This window comes from Pithys albifrons, chromosome Z (genome assembly GCF_047495875.1).
Source record: "Pithys albifrons albifrons isolate INPA30051 chromosome Z, PitAlb_v1, whole genome shotgun sequence".
In the NCBI taxonomy this organism is placed as follows: domain Eukaryota; kingdom Metazoa; phylum Chordata; class Aves; order Passeriformes; family Thamnophilidae; genus Pithys; species Pithys albifrons.
The window spans coordinates 710,435-725,664 of NC_092497.1; the positions used below are offsets into that span (position 1 = coordinate 710,435).

The 15,230-nt window shown below is 42.8% G+C and overlaps 1 protein-coding gene across 4 annotated transcripts in view; it reads right to left on the reverse strand.

Annotated features, from left to right (window-relative positions):
* The window catches only part of WDR7 (WD repeat domain 7), an 87,745-nt gene that overhangs the window by 48,784 nt on the left and 23,731 nt on the right, over positions 1-15,230 (reverse strand). For 3 of the 4 annotated variants that reach the window (XM_071580892.1, XM_071580890.1, XM_071580891.1), the window contains exons 13-17: positions 12,573-12,768; positions 10,571-10,785; positions 8,074-8,843; positions 7,793-7,881; positions 4,637-4,714 (exon numbers count right to left, since the gene is read on the reverse strand). In XM_071580892.1, coding sequence (XP_071436993.1) covers positions 4,637-4,714; positions 7,793-7,881; positions 8,074-8,843; positions 10,571-10,785; positions 12,573-12,768 — 1,348 coding nt within the window. The remainder of the gene's footprint in view (positions 1-4,636; positions 4,715-7,792; positions 7,882-8,073; positions 8,844-10,570; positions 10,786-12,572; positions 12,769-15,230) is intronic. The other variant, XM_071580893.1, reaches the window with a different exon arrangement.

Below are 15,230 nucleotides of genomic sequence, written 5' to 3' on the forward strand. Positions count from 1 at the left end.
ACTGACTTGAAATTTTTTTAATGTTATATTTAATATTCTATTTTATATATAAACATATTTAATATTAAATTCAATATATCACTGACCTGAAAAATTTTTAATATTATATTTGATATTATATTTTATATATATTAATATACTTGATATTAAATTCAATATATCACTGACCTGAAAGGATTTTAATATTATATTTAATATTCTATTTTATATGTATTAACATCTTTAATATTAAATTCAATATATCACTGACCTGAAATTTTTTTAATGTTAAATACATTTATTATTATATTATATATATATATAAACATATTTAATATTAGGTTCAATAGATCACTGACCTGAATTTTTTTAATATTATATTTAATATACATTATATATATTAATATACTTGATACTAAATTCAATATATCACTGACCTGAAAAAATTTAAATATTATATTTAATATACAATATATATATTAATACAATTGATACTAATTTCAATATATCACTGACCTGAAAAAGTTTTAATACTTTATTTATATTCTATTTTATATCTGTTAACAAACTTGATACTAAATTCTATATATCACTGACCTGAATTTTTTTAATGTTAAATATATTTAATATTCTATTTTATATATATTAACATAATTAATATTAAATTTAATATATTACTGACCTGAAAAATATTTAATATTATATTTAATATACAATATATATATTAATACACTTGATACTAATTTCAATATATCACTGACCTGAAAGAGTTTTAATATTATATTTATATTCTATTTTATATATATTAACAAACTTGATACTAAATTCAATATATCACTGACCTGAAAATTTTTTAATATTATATTTAATATTCTATTTTATACGTATTAACATATTTAATATTAAATTCAATTTATCACTGACCTGAAATTTTTTAATATTATATTATATATTAATATACTTGATATTAAATTCAATATATAACTGACCTGCATTTTTTTAATGTTAAATATATTTAATATTATATTTTATATATATTAACATATTTAATATTAAATTCAATTTATCACTGACCTGAAAATTATTTAATATTATATTTAATATTTTCTCTATATTATACTTGATATTAAATTCAATATATCACTGCCCTGAAAAATATTTAATATTATATTTATATTCTATTTTATATATATTAACAAACTTGATACTAAATTCTATATGTCACTGACCTGAAAATTTTTTAATATTATATTTAATATTATATTTATATGTATTAACATCTTTAATATTAAATTCAATATATCACTGACCTTAAATTTTTTAATATTATATTATATATTAATATACTTGATATTAAATTCAATATATAACTGACCTGATTTTTTTTAATGTTAAATATATTTAATATTATATTTGATACATATTAACATATTTAATATTAAATTCAATGTATCACTGACCTGAAAAATATTTAATATTATATTTAATATACATTATATATATTAATATACTCAATATTAAATTCAATATATCACTGCCCTGAAAAATATTTAATATTATATTTAATATTTTCTCTATATTATACTTGATATTAAATTCAACATATCACTGCCCTGAAATTTTTTTAATACTATATTTTATATTCTATTTTATAAGTATTAACATATTTAATATTAAATTCAATTTACCACTGACCTGAATTTTTTTAATATTATATTTAATATACATTATATATATTAATATACTTGATATTAAATTCAATATATCACTGACCTGAAAAATATTTAATATTATATTTAATACACATTTTGTATATTAATATACCTGATACTAAATTCAATATATCACTGCCTTGAAAATTATTTAATATTATATTTAATATTTTCTCTATATTATACTTGATATTAAATTCAATATATCACTGAGCTGAAAATTACTTCAGGTGAACATAAAAATCTGCCTTTTTAAATTCTCAGCAATTTTGGGCACAAAACCCTGAATATTTTCACCACCAATCGAGCTCTTCCAGGGGCTGAAGAAATGATTATATCAAGTTTCCTTCAAGGAAAATGAATTAACAAGAGGAATTTCCACTTGAAGAGGGACATTGAAGCAGGAATTTTTATACCTAAAAACTCTGATTTGAATCCACTTTCTTTGTGCAAAAAGCCATTTTTCGAATATTTCTTGGACCAAACTCACCTCCACCACCAACCCCCAGTTGGTCAAAGAAACCCTAAAAAAAATAAACCCTAAAAATCAGATGGTGTCCTAGTTCAGCAGGAGGGACCAGCTAACCCTGTGTGGGGGTGATCAAAGCTGTGTGTTCCACCCCCTCTATTCATTCCCCAAGGACAATGGGCCATTAGCAGCAGCTGCCCAGGGAGCCATTATCACCTTCACACCCAGCCTGAGGGGGGCGGAGCTGCTAATGGGCCATCAACAGTTCAACACCCCCTGGCTAACCCTGTGTGGGGGTGATCAAAGCTGTGTATTCCACCCCCTCTATTCATTCCTCAAGGACAATGGGCCATTTGCAGCAGCTGCCCAGGGAGCCATTATCACCTTCACACCCAGCCTGAGGGGGCGGAGCTGCTAATGGGCCATCAACGGTCCAACAACACCCCCTGGCTAACCCTGTGTGTAGGTGATCAAAGCTGTGTGTTCCACCCCCTCTATTCATTCCCCAAGGACAATGGGCCATTAGCAGCAGCTGCCCAGGGAGCCATTATCACTTCACACCCAGCCTGAGGGGGCGGAGCTGCTAATGGGCCATCAACGGTCCAACAACACCCCCTGGCTAACCCTGTGTGGGGGTGATCAAAGCTGTGTATTCCACACCCTGTATTCATTCCCCAAGGTCAATGGGCCATTAGCAGCAGCTGCCCAGGGAGCCATTATCACCTTCACACCCAGCCTGAGGGGGGCGGAGCTGCTAAGGGGCCATCAACAGCACAACACCCCCTGGCTAACCCTGTGTGGGGGTGATCAAAGCTGTGTATTCTACCCCCTCTATTCATTCCCCAAGGTCAATGGGCCATTAGCAGCAGCTGCCCAGGGAGCCATTATCACCTTCACACCCAGCCTGAGGGGGGCGTGGCTGCCAATGGGCCATCAACAGTCCAACAACACCCCCTGGCTCCCAGAGTTAATCACCCATTGTGTGAGTCCCCGCCCAGGGGGAGGGACTGAGAGCTCCCTGAGGGTACATAAGGGGTGGGTAAGAAGACCTTGGGAACCTCTTGTTGGATCCAGAGCAGCAGCAGGACCTTGACAGGAGGAGATCCCCGCTCTCACCCAGACCACAGCCCTCGCCTGCACCAACAGGGTTTTCTTTTCCTTTTGCTCTGGACTTGGGGGAACCACAGGGGTCTCAGCACAAGGGCAAACAAACCCCCTTGGGTTTGTGCCCCAGGACACTGGGTTATACTGCTGGGGTTTGTGAGTTGAAAGCAATTTCCCTTGTGTGTCAGTGTTGTTATTGTAATATTATTATTAAATTTTAGGTCTGATTTATAATCTCTCTCGTGGTGAGTTCATTTCCCCTGCTGGTTCACCTTTAAACCAGCACACCCCTCTATTCATTCCCCAAGGACAATGGGCCATTTGCAGCAGCTGCCCAGGGAGTCATTGGCACCTTCACACCCAGCCTGAGGGGGGCGTGGCTGCCAATGGGCCATCAACGGTCCAACAACACCCCCTGGCTAACCCTGTGTGGGGGTGATCAAAGCTGTGTGTTCCACCCCCTCTATTCATTCCCCAAGGACAATGGGCCATTTGCAGCAGCTGCCCAGGGAGCCATTATCACCTTCACACCCAGCCTGAGGGGGGCGGAGCTGCTAATGGGCCATCAACAGTTCAACACCCCCTGGGTAACCCTGTGTGGGGGTGATCAAAGCTGTATATTCTACCCCCTCTATTCATTCCCCAAGGACAATGGGCCATTAGCAGCAGCTGCCCAGGGAGTCATTGGCACCTTCACACCCAGCCTGAGGGGGCGGAGCTGCCAATGGGCCATCAACGGTCCAACAACACCCCCTGGCTCCCAGAGTTAATCACCCATTGTGTGAGTCCCCGCCCAGGGGGAGGGACTGAGAGCTCCCTGAGGGTACATAAGGGGTGGGTAAGAAGACCTTGGGAACCTCTTGTTGGATCCAGAGCAGCAGCAGGACCTTGACAGGAGGAGATCCCCGCTCTCGCCCAGACCACAGCCCTCGCCTGCACCAACAGGGTTTTCTTTTCCTTTTGCTCTGGACTTGGGGGAGCCACAGGGGTCTCAGCACAAGGGCAAACAAACCCCCTTGGGTTTGTGCCCCAGGACACTGGGTTATACTGCTGGGGCTTTGTGAGTTGAAAGCAATTTCCCTTGTGTGTGTCAGTGTTGTTATTGTAATATTATTATTAAATTTTAGGTCTGATTTATAATCTCTCTCGTGGTGAGTTCATTTCCCCTGCTGGTTCACCTTTAAACCAGCACAGATGGAGATGAGACCAAACTGATTTTCTGTGCCTCATTTGCAGGAGCTCATTAAGAGAGAGAAAACAACAAACCCACCCCCAGGGAAAGGAAAGAAAAAACTCCTTTGGAAATCCAACTAAAATGTCCTAATAATGGTGAAGGATTTGAGCAGGAATTAAAGAAGGGAGGAGGGAATACCTTCATTGACTAAGAAACAGGAAGGCAAAGCAGTGTCAGAGTGCCCAGAGCCCGGGGCAGGAGGAGCTGCAGGAGCCACTGGCACAGCAGAGGAGGAAGAAAAGAGAGAAAAAAAGAGGAGAGTGAGGAAAGCAGGTGCAGAAAAACAGCTTGGTACCACTGGGGATGGAAAGCAAAGGATAATCTTCAACTGGAATATTCAGCTGGGGAGGAGACTCAACTTAAAAAATAATATTCACCTTAAGAATAATATTCACCTTAAGAATAATATTCACCTTAAGAATAATATTCACCTTAAGAATAATATTCACCTTAAGAATAATATTCAACTTAAAAATAATATTCAACTTACAAATAATATTCAACTTAAAAATAATATTCACCTTAAGAATAATATTCACCTTAAAAATAATATTCAACTTCAAAAATAATATTCACCTTAAGAATAATATTCAACTTAAGAATAATATTCAACTTAAAAATAATATTCAACTTAAAAATAATATTCACCTTAATAATAATATTCAACTTAAGAATAATATTCAACTTAAAAATAATATTCAACTTAAGAATATTCACTTTAAGAATAATATTCACCTTAAAAAATAATATTCAACTTAAAAATAATATTCAACTTAAAAATAATATTCAACTTAAAAATAATATTCACCTTAAAAATAATATTCAACTTAAAAATAATATTCAACTTAAAAATAATATTCAACTTAAAAATAATATTCACCTTAAAAATAATATTCACCTTAAAAATAATATTCACCCTAAAAATAATATTCACCTTAAGAATAATATTCAACTTAAAAATAATATTCACCTTAAGAATAATATTCAACTTAAAAATAATATTCACCTTAAGAATACTTAAGAATAATATTCGCCCTAAAAATAATATTCAACTTAAGAATAATATTCAACTTAAAAATAACATTCAACTTAAGAATAATATTCACCTTAAAAATAATATTCATATTCACCTTAAGAATAATATTCAACCTAAAAAATAATATTCAGCTTAAAAAATAATATTCACCTTAAGAATAATATTCACCTTAAGAATAATATTCACCTTAAAAATAATATTCAACCTAAAAAATAATATTCAACTTAAAAAATAATATTCAACTTAAAAAATAATATTCAACTTAAGAATAATATTCACCTTAAGAATAATATTCACCTTCAAAACTAAAATTCAACTTCAAAAATAATATTCAACTTCCAAATTAAAATTCAACTTAAAACCATCCCCTCCTGGTGGGCTGGGGAGGTCTTGGTGGCCACTTCCTCCTGCAGCTCCAGCCCCATGTCCTGCACCAGCATCCCCTGGCAATCCCCACCTTTATCCCAATCCCTGCCTTTATCCCAGTCCCTGCCTTTATTCCAATCCAATCCCTGCCTTTATTCCATTCCAATCCCTGCCTTTATTCCATTCCAATCCCTGCCTTTATTCCATTCCAATCCCTGCCTTTATTCCAATCCAATCCCTGCCTTTTGTTCCAATCCAATCCAATCCCTGTCTTTATTCCATTCCAATCCCTGCCTTTATTCCATTCCAATCCCTGCCTTTATTCCATTCCAATCCCTGCCTTTATTCCATTCCAATCCCTGCCTTTATTCCAATCCAATCCCTGCCTTTTGTTCCAATCCAATCCAATCCCTGTCTTTATTCCATTCCAATCCCTGCCTTTATTCCATTCCAATCCCTGCCTTTATTCCATTCCAATCCCTGCCTTTATTCCAATCCCTGCCTTTATTCCATTCCAATCCCTGCCTTTATTCCATTCCAATCCCTGCCTTTATTCCATTCCAATCCCTGCCTTTATTCCATTCCAATCCCTGCCTTTATTCCATCCCAATCCCTGCCTTTATTCCAATCCAATCCCTGCCTTTATTCCAATCCAATCCCTGCCTTTATTCCATTCCAATCCCTGCCTTTATTCCATTCCAATCCCTGCCTTTTATTCCATTCCAATCCCTGCCTTTATTCCAATCCAATCCCTGCCTTTTATTCCAATCCAATCCCTGCCTTTATCCCATCCCAATCCCTGCCTTTATCCCATCCCAATCCCTGCCTTTATCCCATCCCAATCCCTGCCTTTATCCCATCCCAATCCCTGCCTTTATCCCATCCCAATCCCTGCCTTTATCCCAATCCCTGCCTTTATTCCATCCCAATCCCTGCCTTTTATTCCATTCCAATCCCTGCCTTTTATTCCAATCCAGGGTGGCTGGAGTGAATCCCATCTGGATCCCACCTCCTTTTTCCAGGCTTTCCATCCTAACAGCAGCACACGGACAGGGTGGCTGGAGTGAATCCCATCTGGATCCCACCTCCTTTTTCCAGGCTTTCCACCCCAGGAACACATGGACAGGGTGGCTGGAGTGAATCCCATCTGGATCCCACCTCCTTTTTCCAGGCTTTCCACCCCAGGAACACACGGACAGGGTGGCTGGAGTGAATCCCATCCAGCCCTGCTTGCAGGAGGTTTTTTTAGGAGAAATGTAACTTATAAAAGCACAAACCCAGCCCAGCCTGGAATTAAAGGCTCCCTCTGGAGTTGTTTGCCTGGTTTTGTTGGAGCTGTTGCTGCTCTTACAACGTGAGCAGTTTCACAGACAGACAAGTGAGAGACTCACAGACTGTTCTGAGGTGGAAGGGACCCCCAAGGACCATCAAGTCCAACTCTTCACTCAATAACCCACACAGGGGATCGAACCCACGACCTTGGCATTGTTACAGCCAAGATCCAGCCAGCCCAGGAGTGAGCAGCACAGAGCTGGGATCATTCCTACAGGAACACTTCTGGATGAGTCTGGAGAGCCCTTAATGACAGGCTTTAAACCTCTTATATTACCTCAACACCAGAGCACTTAAAAAAGGCAAAAATTCCCTGTCAGGGCACGACTTTGCAGCAGAATCAGCACCTTGCACTGATTCTTAGAAAGGTCTTAACCAATAATTTTATCTAGATTGATATTACAATGTTACTACTTTTTGCTAACACAATATTGCTCTACTTTTTCCTGCCATTTATAACCCAGGAATATTTTAAATTCAACTTAAAAGAACATGGTGGTAAATGGGGTGTCAAGAGCTGGAACGGCAGATCCGACGGATCCAAAGGAAGGGATTTTTACCTTGTTTGATCTGTCCTTGTGCTGCATGGCTGGAGATGGGAGGGGGTGGCTTCACTCTGGCCATCTCGGGCGTGCCAGGCCTGGGGGGCCTAAACATGGAATACCCAGGGAGAGACAAAGACAGAACATCCATCAGGAGACAAACACACCAGTTCCATCCCCGGAGCGTGTCGGAGCCACCGAACACGCCAAACCCCCCGGCACAGAGACACAAAATACAGTGCTGGACTCCAACAGCCCCTGCTGCCAGTGCCCAGCTCTGCCAGTGCCCTCTGCTGTACCTGGTGGGGCCTTTCTTCATGTGGTCCCCGATGAAGGTGGCGTTGGTCATGCTCATCAGCGTGTTGGCCAAGGAGATGATGGAGAGCAGGTGCTGGGTGGTGACGGCACGGGACACGCCGTAGGTGCCCCTGCCCAGCCCCTCTGTGATGGACACCTTCCTGCCTGGCTCTCCACTGTCCTGGGCTGCTTTGCCCACGGGCTGGTTGTAGCCAGGGAGCATCAGGGACATGTGTCCTCCTCTGGACAGGAGGCCGAAGGACACGGAGCAGTGCGGCTTCAGCATCCCGAGGCGATCCAGGCACAGCTCATCCAGCACGGAATTGAGGCCCCAGGCATGGAGGCAGGACATGAACAGCTTGGCTGTGTCCATGGTGAGGTTGTACTCCAGCAAAGTCAGAGGTTTGGATTTGCTGGAGCGATACTCCGGGTCGCCGTCTTCCCTCCTCTGCCTGGCGGCGTCTTCATCCTCATCCTCGTCGTCCAGCAGATGCTCTTTGATGTTCTCCTTGATGGTCTCCTTGACCTGCTGGAAGAGGACGGCCGCCCGCTTGCCCGTGAGGAAGGAGCCGCCCTTGTCAGAGCCCCCGGGGGCTTTCTGCAGGTTCTCTGGGGACACCAGGGCCGTGTTGGGGCGCGAGGCCTCCTCCGTCAGCAGCTGGATGATCAGCGCCTCCACGTCGAAGAACAGCACGTGGATGTCGGGGTCGGTCAGGTTGGTCTTGATAGCCTGAACCATCAGGGAGTTATGGGAGTATTTCGGTAAATTCCCCTGGGAAACAGGAGAACAAAGGGAAATTTCTGTCAAGGGAGCTGTGGGTGATCCAAGTTTGAAAGTCACACCCTCTGAATGCAGAAATTTAACTTGCAGCATTTATGGATAAATGAAGCTCTCCAGGTAAGACACAAAGTTCACATTTCTTTCTCCTGAATTCTATAAAATCATAGTTATAATCCAGGGAACAACAAAAACACAATATTTTGTTATTAAGCTTAAAACACATTAAATGTTTCAGATTTGGATACTGATCTACAGAACCAGCTTATGCTGCTGGAAAATAAACTACTCAAATTCATCCAGACATCCAATTACTGCACCACTTGTTGGTCATTCCACTACTTAAGTCCAGCTTCTTCCTCCTCCCCTTCCTCCCAAGGGGGAAAAAAAGGGAGGAAGGGAATTAAGGTGCTATGGGATAAAACTGGAAAAAGTCAGAAAAGGAGAAAGCAGAACATTAATGTAAGTTTTGAAAAGCTTTATTACTGTCCCTAATGCCTTCATTCCCAGTGTCTCCACTCCCAGTGCCTCCACTCCCAGTGTCTCCACCCCCAGTGTCTCCACTCCCAGTGTCTCCACTCCCAGTGCCTCCACTCCCAGTGTCTCCACTCCCAGTGCCTCCACTCCCAGTGCCTCCACTCCCAGTGTCTCCACCCCCAGTGTCTCCACCCCCAGTGTCTCCACCCCCAGTGCCTCCACTCCCAGTGCCTCCACTCCCAGGGTCTCCACTCCCAGTGTCTCCACTCCCAGTGTCTCCATTCCCAGTGCCTCCACTCCCAGTGCCTCCACTCCCAGTGTCTCCACTCCCAGTGCCTCCACTCCCAGTGCCTCCACTCCCAGGGTCTCCACTCCCAGTGCCTCCACTCCCAGTGTCTCCACTCCCAGTGCCTCCACTCCCAGTGCCTCCACTCCCAGTGCCTCCATTCCCAGTGCCTCCACTCCCAGTGCCTCCACTCCCAGAGCCTCCACTCCCAGAGCCTCCACTCCCAGTGTCTCCACTCCCAGTGTCTCCACTCCCAATGCTTTCACTCCCAGTGTCTCCACTCCCAATGCTTTCACTCCCAGTGCCTCCACTCCCAGTGTCTCCACTCCCAGTGTCTCCACTCCCAGTGTCTCCACTCCCAGTGTCTCCATTCCCAGTGTCTCCATTCCCAGTGTCTCCACTCCCAGTGTCTCCACTCCCAATGCTTTCACCCCCAAAGCCTTCCCTGGGTGTCCCCACAAGGGACATTTCCCTCCCAAGAGGAGAGAAGAGCAGAAGGCAAAGGAAAGGGGTAACTGGGAGAAGCTGGGAGTGGAGCACTGCTGCACTCTGCTGGCCACCAGCTCTGCCAGGGGAGGTTTAGGCTGGATACTGGGAATGTTTCTTTGTGGAAAGGGCTGTCCAGCAGTGGCAAAGCTGTCCAGGGCAGAGGTGGAGTTGCCTTAAAAGCTGTGTGGATGTGGCACTTGGGGACATGTGGGAACAACTGCACTCACAGGGGCCTGGAAGGCTTTTCCAACCTAAAGGACTCCATGATTCCAGATCTGAATAATACCAAGAGTAGGACACACACTGAGGTGGAGTCATGGACAGCAACACAAACTGGGGAACAACCCCATTTCTGTCTTCACTGAATTTCCAGAGAGCTTTGGCTGAGAACCTTTCAGTTCCAGCAACGGAGACCTCCCATGTTTTATTCCCTTATGGAAAGAGGGGCTGCAGTGAAGTGCCCACTGACCTTATCCGAGGCCTCCGAGGCCAGCAGGTTGGTGGCCAAGGTCTGCAGCTTCTGGTGGGCCACGTTCTTGAGGGCAGCCAGGCTGCGGCGGGTCATGGCCTGCTTCAGGTTGACAGCGGGGTGGCTGAGCGTGTCCACCGCCGCCGGCACCGCCTCGTCACACGCCGTCAGGATCTCCACTGCTGTGATGCCCATCACACACCGGTCCAGGGCCCCTGCAGAGGTGGGAGGGAAAGGGAAAAGGTTCAGAGAAAGGAAGGAGGTGTTGGGGGGTCACCAGCACCATCTCGTCACACGCCGTCAGGATCTCCCATCACACACCGGTCCAGGGCCCCTGCAGAGGTGGGAGGGAAAGGGAAAAGGTTCAGAGAAAGGAAGGAGGGGTTGGGGGGTCACCAGCACCATCTCGTCACACGCCGTCAGGATCTCCCATCACACACCGGTCCAGGGCCCCTGCAGAGGTGGGAGGGAAAGGGAAAAGGTTCAGAGAAAGGAGGGAGGTGTTGGGGGGTCACCAGCACAGCCTCATCACACATGGTCAGGATCTCCCATCACACACTGGTCCAGGGCCCCTGCAGAGGTGGGAGGGAAAGGGAAAAGGTTCAAAGAAAGGAAGGAGGGGTTGGGGGGTCACCAGCACTGCCTCATCACACATGGTCAGGATCTCCCATCACACACCGGTCCAGGGCCCCTGCAGAGGTGGGAGGGAAAGGGAAAAGGTTCAGAGAAAGGAGGGAGGTGTTGGGGGGTCACCAGCACCATCTCGTCACACGCCGTCAGGATCTCCACTGCTGTGATGTCCATCACACACCGGTCCAGGGCTCCTGCAGAGGTGGGAGAGAAAGAGAAAAGGGGCTGTTAAAGGTTCAGAGAAAGGAGGGAGGTGTTGGGGGGTCACCGGCACTGCCTCGTCACACATGGTCAGGATCTCCCATCACACACCGGTCCAGGGCCCCTGCAGAGGTAGGAGGGAAAGGGAAAAGGTTCAGAAAAAGGAGGGAGGAGTTGGGGGGTCACTGGCACTGCCTTGTCACACATGGTCAGGATCTCCCATCACACACCAATCCAGGGCCCCTGCAGAGGTGGGAGGGAAAGGGAAAAGAGACAAAAAAAATACAAAACATCTGGTTTTGTGAAATTTCTAATCATAGAATCAGTTGGGTTGAAAGAGACTCTGAGATCATCAAGTCCAACTCTTAATCCAACCCCACTGTGATTACCAGCCCAGGGCACTCAGTGCCACATCCAGTCTCAGCTTAAACAACTCCAGGGTTGGAGAATCCACCCCCTCTCTGGGCAGGTCATTCCAATTTCAGAGCACTCTCTCTGCAAAGAATTTCTTCCTGATATCCAACCTAAACCTCCCCTGGCAGAGCTCAAGCTGTGCCCTCTTGTTCTCCTGCTGGTTGCCTGGGAGAAGAGACCAAACCCCACCTGGCCAGAACTTCCCTTCAGGCAGTTCCAGACAGTGCTGAGGTCACCTCTGAGCCTCCTCTTCTCCAGGCTGAACACCCCCAGCTCCCTCAGCCTCTCCCCACAGCACTTGTGCTCCAGTCCCTTCTCCAGCCTCGTTGCTCTTCTCTTCTCACTTGGGTTGGAAGAGACCTCGGAGATCATCAACCCTTGATCCAACCCTACTGTGATCACTCCATGCCCTGGGCTGGTGATCACAGTGGGGTTGGATCAAGACATGTTGGATTCTCTGTCCCTGATCAGAGCAGGGTTGGATCAAGACATGGTGGATTCTGCATCCCTGGAGGTGTTTCAGAGGACACTCAGAGCCACATCCAGTCCCTTCTCCAGCCTCGCTGCTCTTCTCTGGCCCTGCTCCAGCCCCTCAATTTCTTTCCTCAACTGAGGGCCCCAGAACTGAACACAACACTCAAGGTGTGGCCTCCCCAAGGCAGAGTCCAGGGGAAGGGTCCCTGCCCTGGGCCTGCTGGCCATGCTAGTTTTGATCCAGGATGATGTTCCCATGCCTGCAGCCCATCCCTGTGCTCACCAGTGTCCATCTGCCAGACGTACACGGAGCCATCGGAGCAACCCACCACCAGGTAGTCATCTGAGGGCCTCCACTTGATCACCTGGATGGGGAAGAGGTGGCGGGAGGCCAACATGATGCACTTCTTCTCCCTCAGGCTCAGCAGCCCCACGGAGTGGTCACTGGCCACGGAGCACACGCAGTGCTGCACCCTGGCCTGGGGGAGCAAACACAGAGACAAACCTTCATCACAGTGCAGGGGGTTGGCATTGAAAAGCTTTTCCTCACTGGAACAAGAACCTGTTCTAGCAAGAAAACCAGGCACCTCAAGCTTGACATCTTCCTAACACATAAAGGAGCAAGTCACAGCAATGCACCTGCTCACATCAGAAATGCTACTGTGCCATTGATAATCTTTGGGATGATATTCCTTACTGGTATGTTTTTTATATTATATATGTTTGTATAATTACATGTATTATACATTACTATGTATTGTATTATTGCTGAGATCAGCTCAGATGGTTCAAACTTGGCTGTAACAACACCAAGGTCAGGGGTTCAATCCCCTGTGTGGGCCATGGACTGAAGAGTTGGGTTCTGATCCTTGGGGGTCCTTCCAACTCAGAACAGTCTGGGATTCTGTGATTATTATCACCTTGTTATATATTACTCTATTATTTATATATTTTTATATATCTATGTTTATATCTATAATTATATCACAGACCTTGGCATTGTTACAACCAAGTTTTAACCACCTGAGCTGATCTCAGGGTCATAACATTATGTATTATTATATGCTTTTATTATATTATTCATATTATATATTTTTATATAATTATATGTATTATACATTACTATGTATTGTATTATTGCTGAGATGAGCTCAGATGGTTCAAACTTGGCTGTAACAACACCAAGGTCAGGGGTTCAATCCCCTCTGTGGGCCACTGACTGAAGAGTTGGGTTCTGATCCTTGGGGGTCCTTCCAACTCAGAATGGTCTGTGAATATTATAATCTTGTTATATATTACTATATTATTTATATATTTATATCTATCTATGTTCATATCTATATTTATATCACAGACCTTGGCATTGTTACACCCAAGTTTGAACCCACTGAGCTGATCTCAGCAATAATACAATACATAGTAATGCATAATACATATAATTATACAACACATATATAATATAAATAATATAGTAAAAGTACATAATAATACATAATGTTATAACCCTGAGATGAGATCAGTTGGTTCAAACTTGGCTGTAATAACACCAAGGTCAGGGGTTCAATCCCCTGTGTGGGCCATTGACTGAAGAGTTGGGTTCTGATCCTTGGGGGTCCTTCCAACTCAGAATGGTCTGTGATTATTATAATCTTGTTATATATTACTATATTATTTCTATATTTATATCTATCTATGTTCATATCTATATTTATATCACAGACCTTGGCATTGTTACAACCAAGTTTTAACCAACTGAGCTCATCTCAGCAATAATACAATACATAGTAATGAATAATACATATAATTATATAAAAATATATATAATATAAATAATATAATAGAAGTCTATAATAATACATAATGTTATGACCCTGAGATCAGCTCAGTTGGTTAAAACTTGCTTGTAATAACACCAAGGTCATGGGTTCAATCCCCTGTGTGGGCCATTGACTTGAGAGTTGGATTCTGATCCTTGGGGGTCCTTCCAACTCAGAACAGTCTGGGATTCTGTCATTATTATCATCTTGTTAAATATTACTATATTATTTATATATTACTATATTATTTATATATTTTATATATCTATATTTATATCTATATTTATATCTATATTTATATCTCAGACTTCGGTGTTGTTGCACCCAAGTTTGAACCCACTGAGCTGATCTCAGCAATAATACAATACATAGTAATGAATAATACATGTAATTATATAAAACATATATAATATAAATAATATAGTAAAAGCACATAATAATACATAATGTTATATATTATATCATGTTATAATTAGTATTGCTATAGTAAGGATTATAATGATAACAACATAATAATAACATAATTCAGCTCTTCTTTGGAAGAGCTTTTCAGGCAAGCTCTTGCAAGAGCTGGCCCAGTGCTCCAGGCTGACATCCCACAGAATCAGAATTCCCAAAATCCCAGACTATTCTGAGCTGGAAGGACCCCCAAGGATCATCCAGTCCAACCCTTCAGTCAGTGGCCCACACAGGGGATTGAACCCCTGACCTTGGTGTTGTTACAGCCAAGTCTGAACCCACTGAGCTGATCTCAGCAATAATACAATACATAGTAATGCATAATACATATAATTATACAAAACATATATAATATAAATAATATAGTAAAAGTACATAATAATACATAATGTTATGACCCTGAGATGAGCTCAGTGGGTTCAAACTTGGCTGTAACAACACCAAGGTCAGGGGTTCGATTCCCTGTGTGGGCCATTGACTGAAGAGTTGGGTTCTGATCCTTGGGGGTCCTTCCAGCTCAGAATGGTCTGGGATTCTGTGATATAAATATAAACAGATATATATATATAAAAATACATAAATAATAGAGTAATATATAACAAGGTGATAATAATCACAGAATCCCAGACTATGCTGAGCTGGAAGGACCCCCAAGGATCAGAATC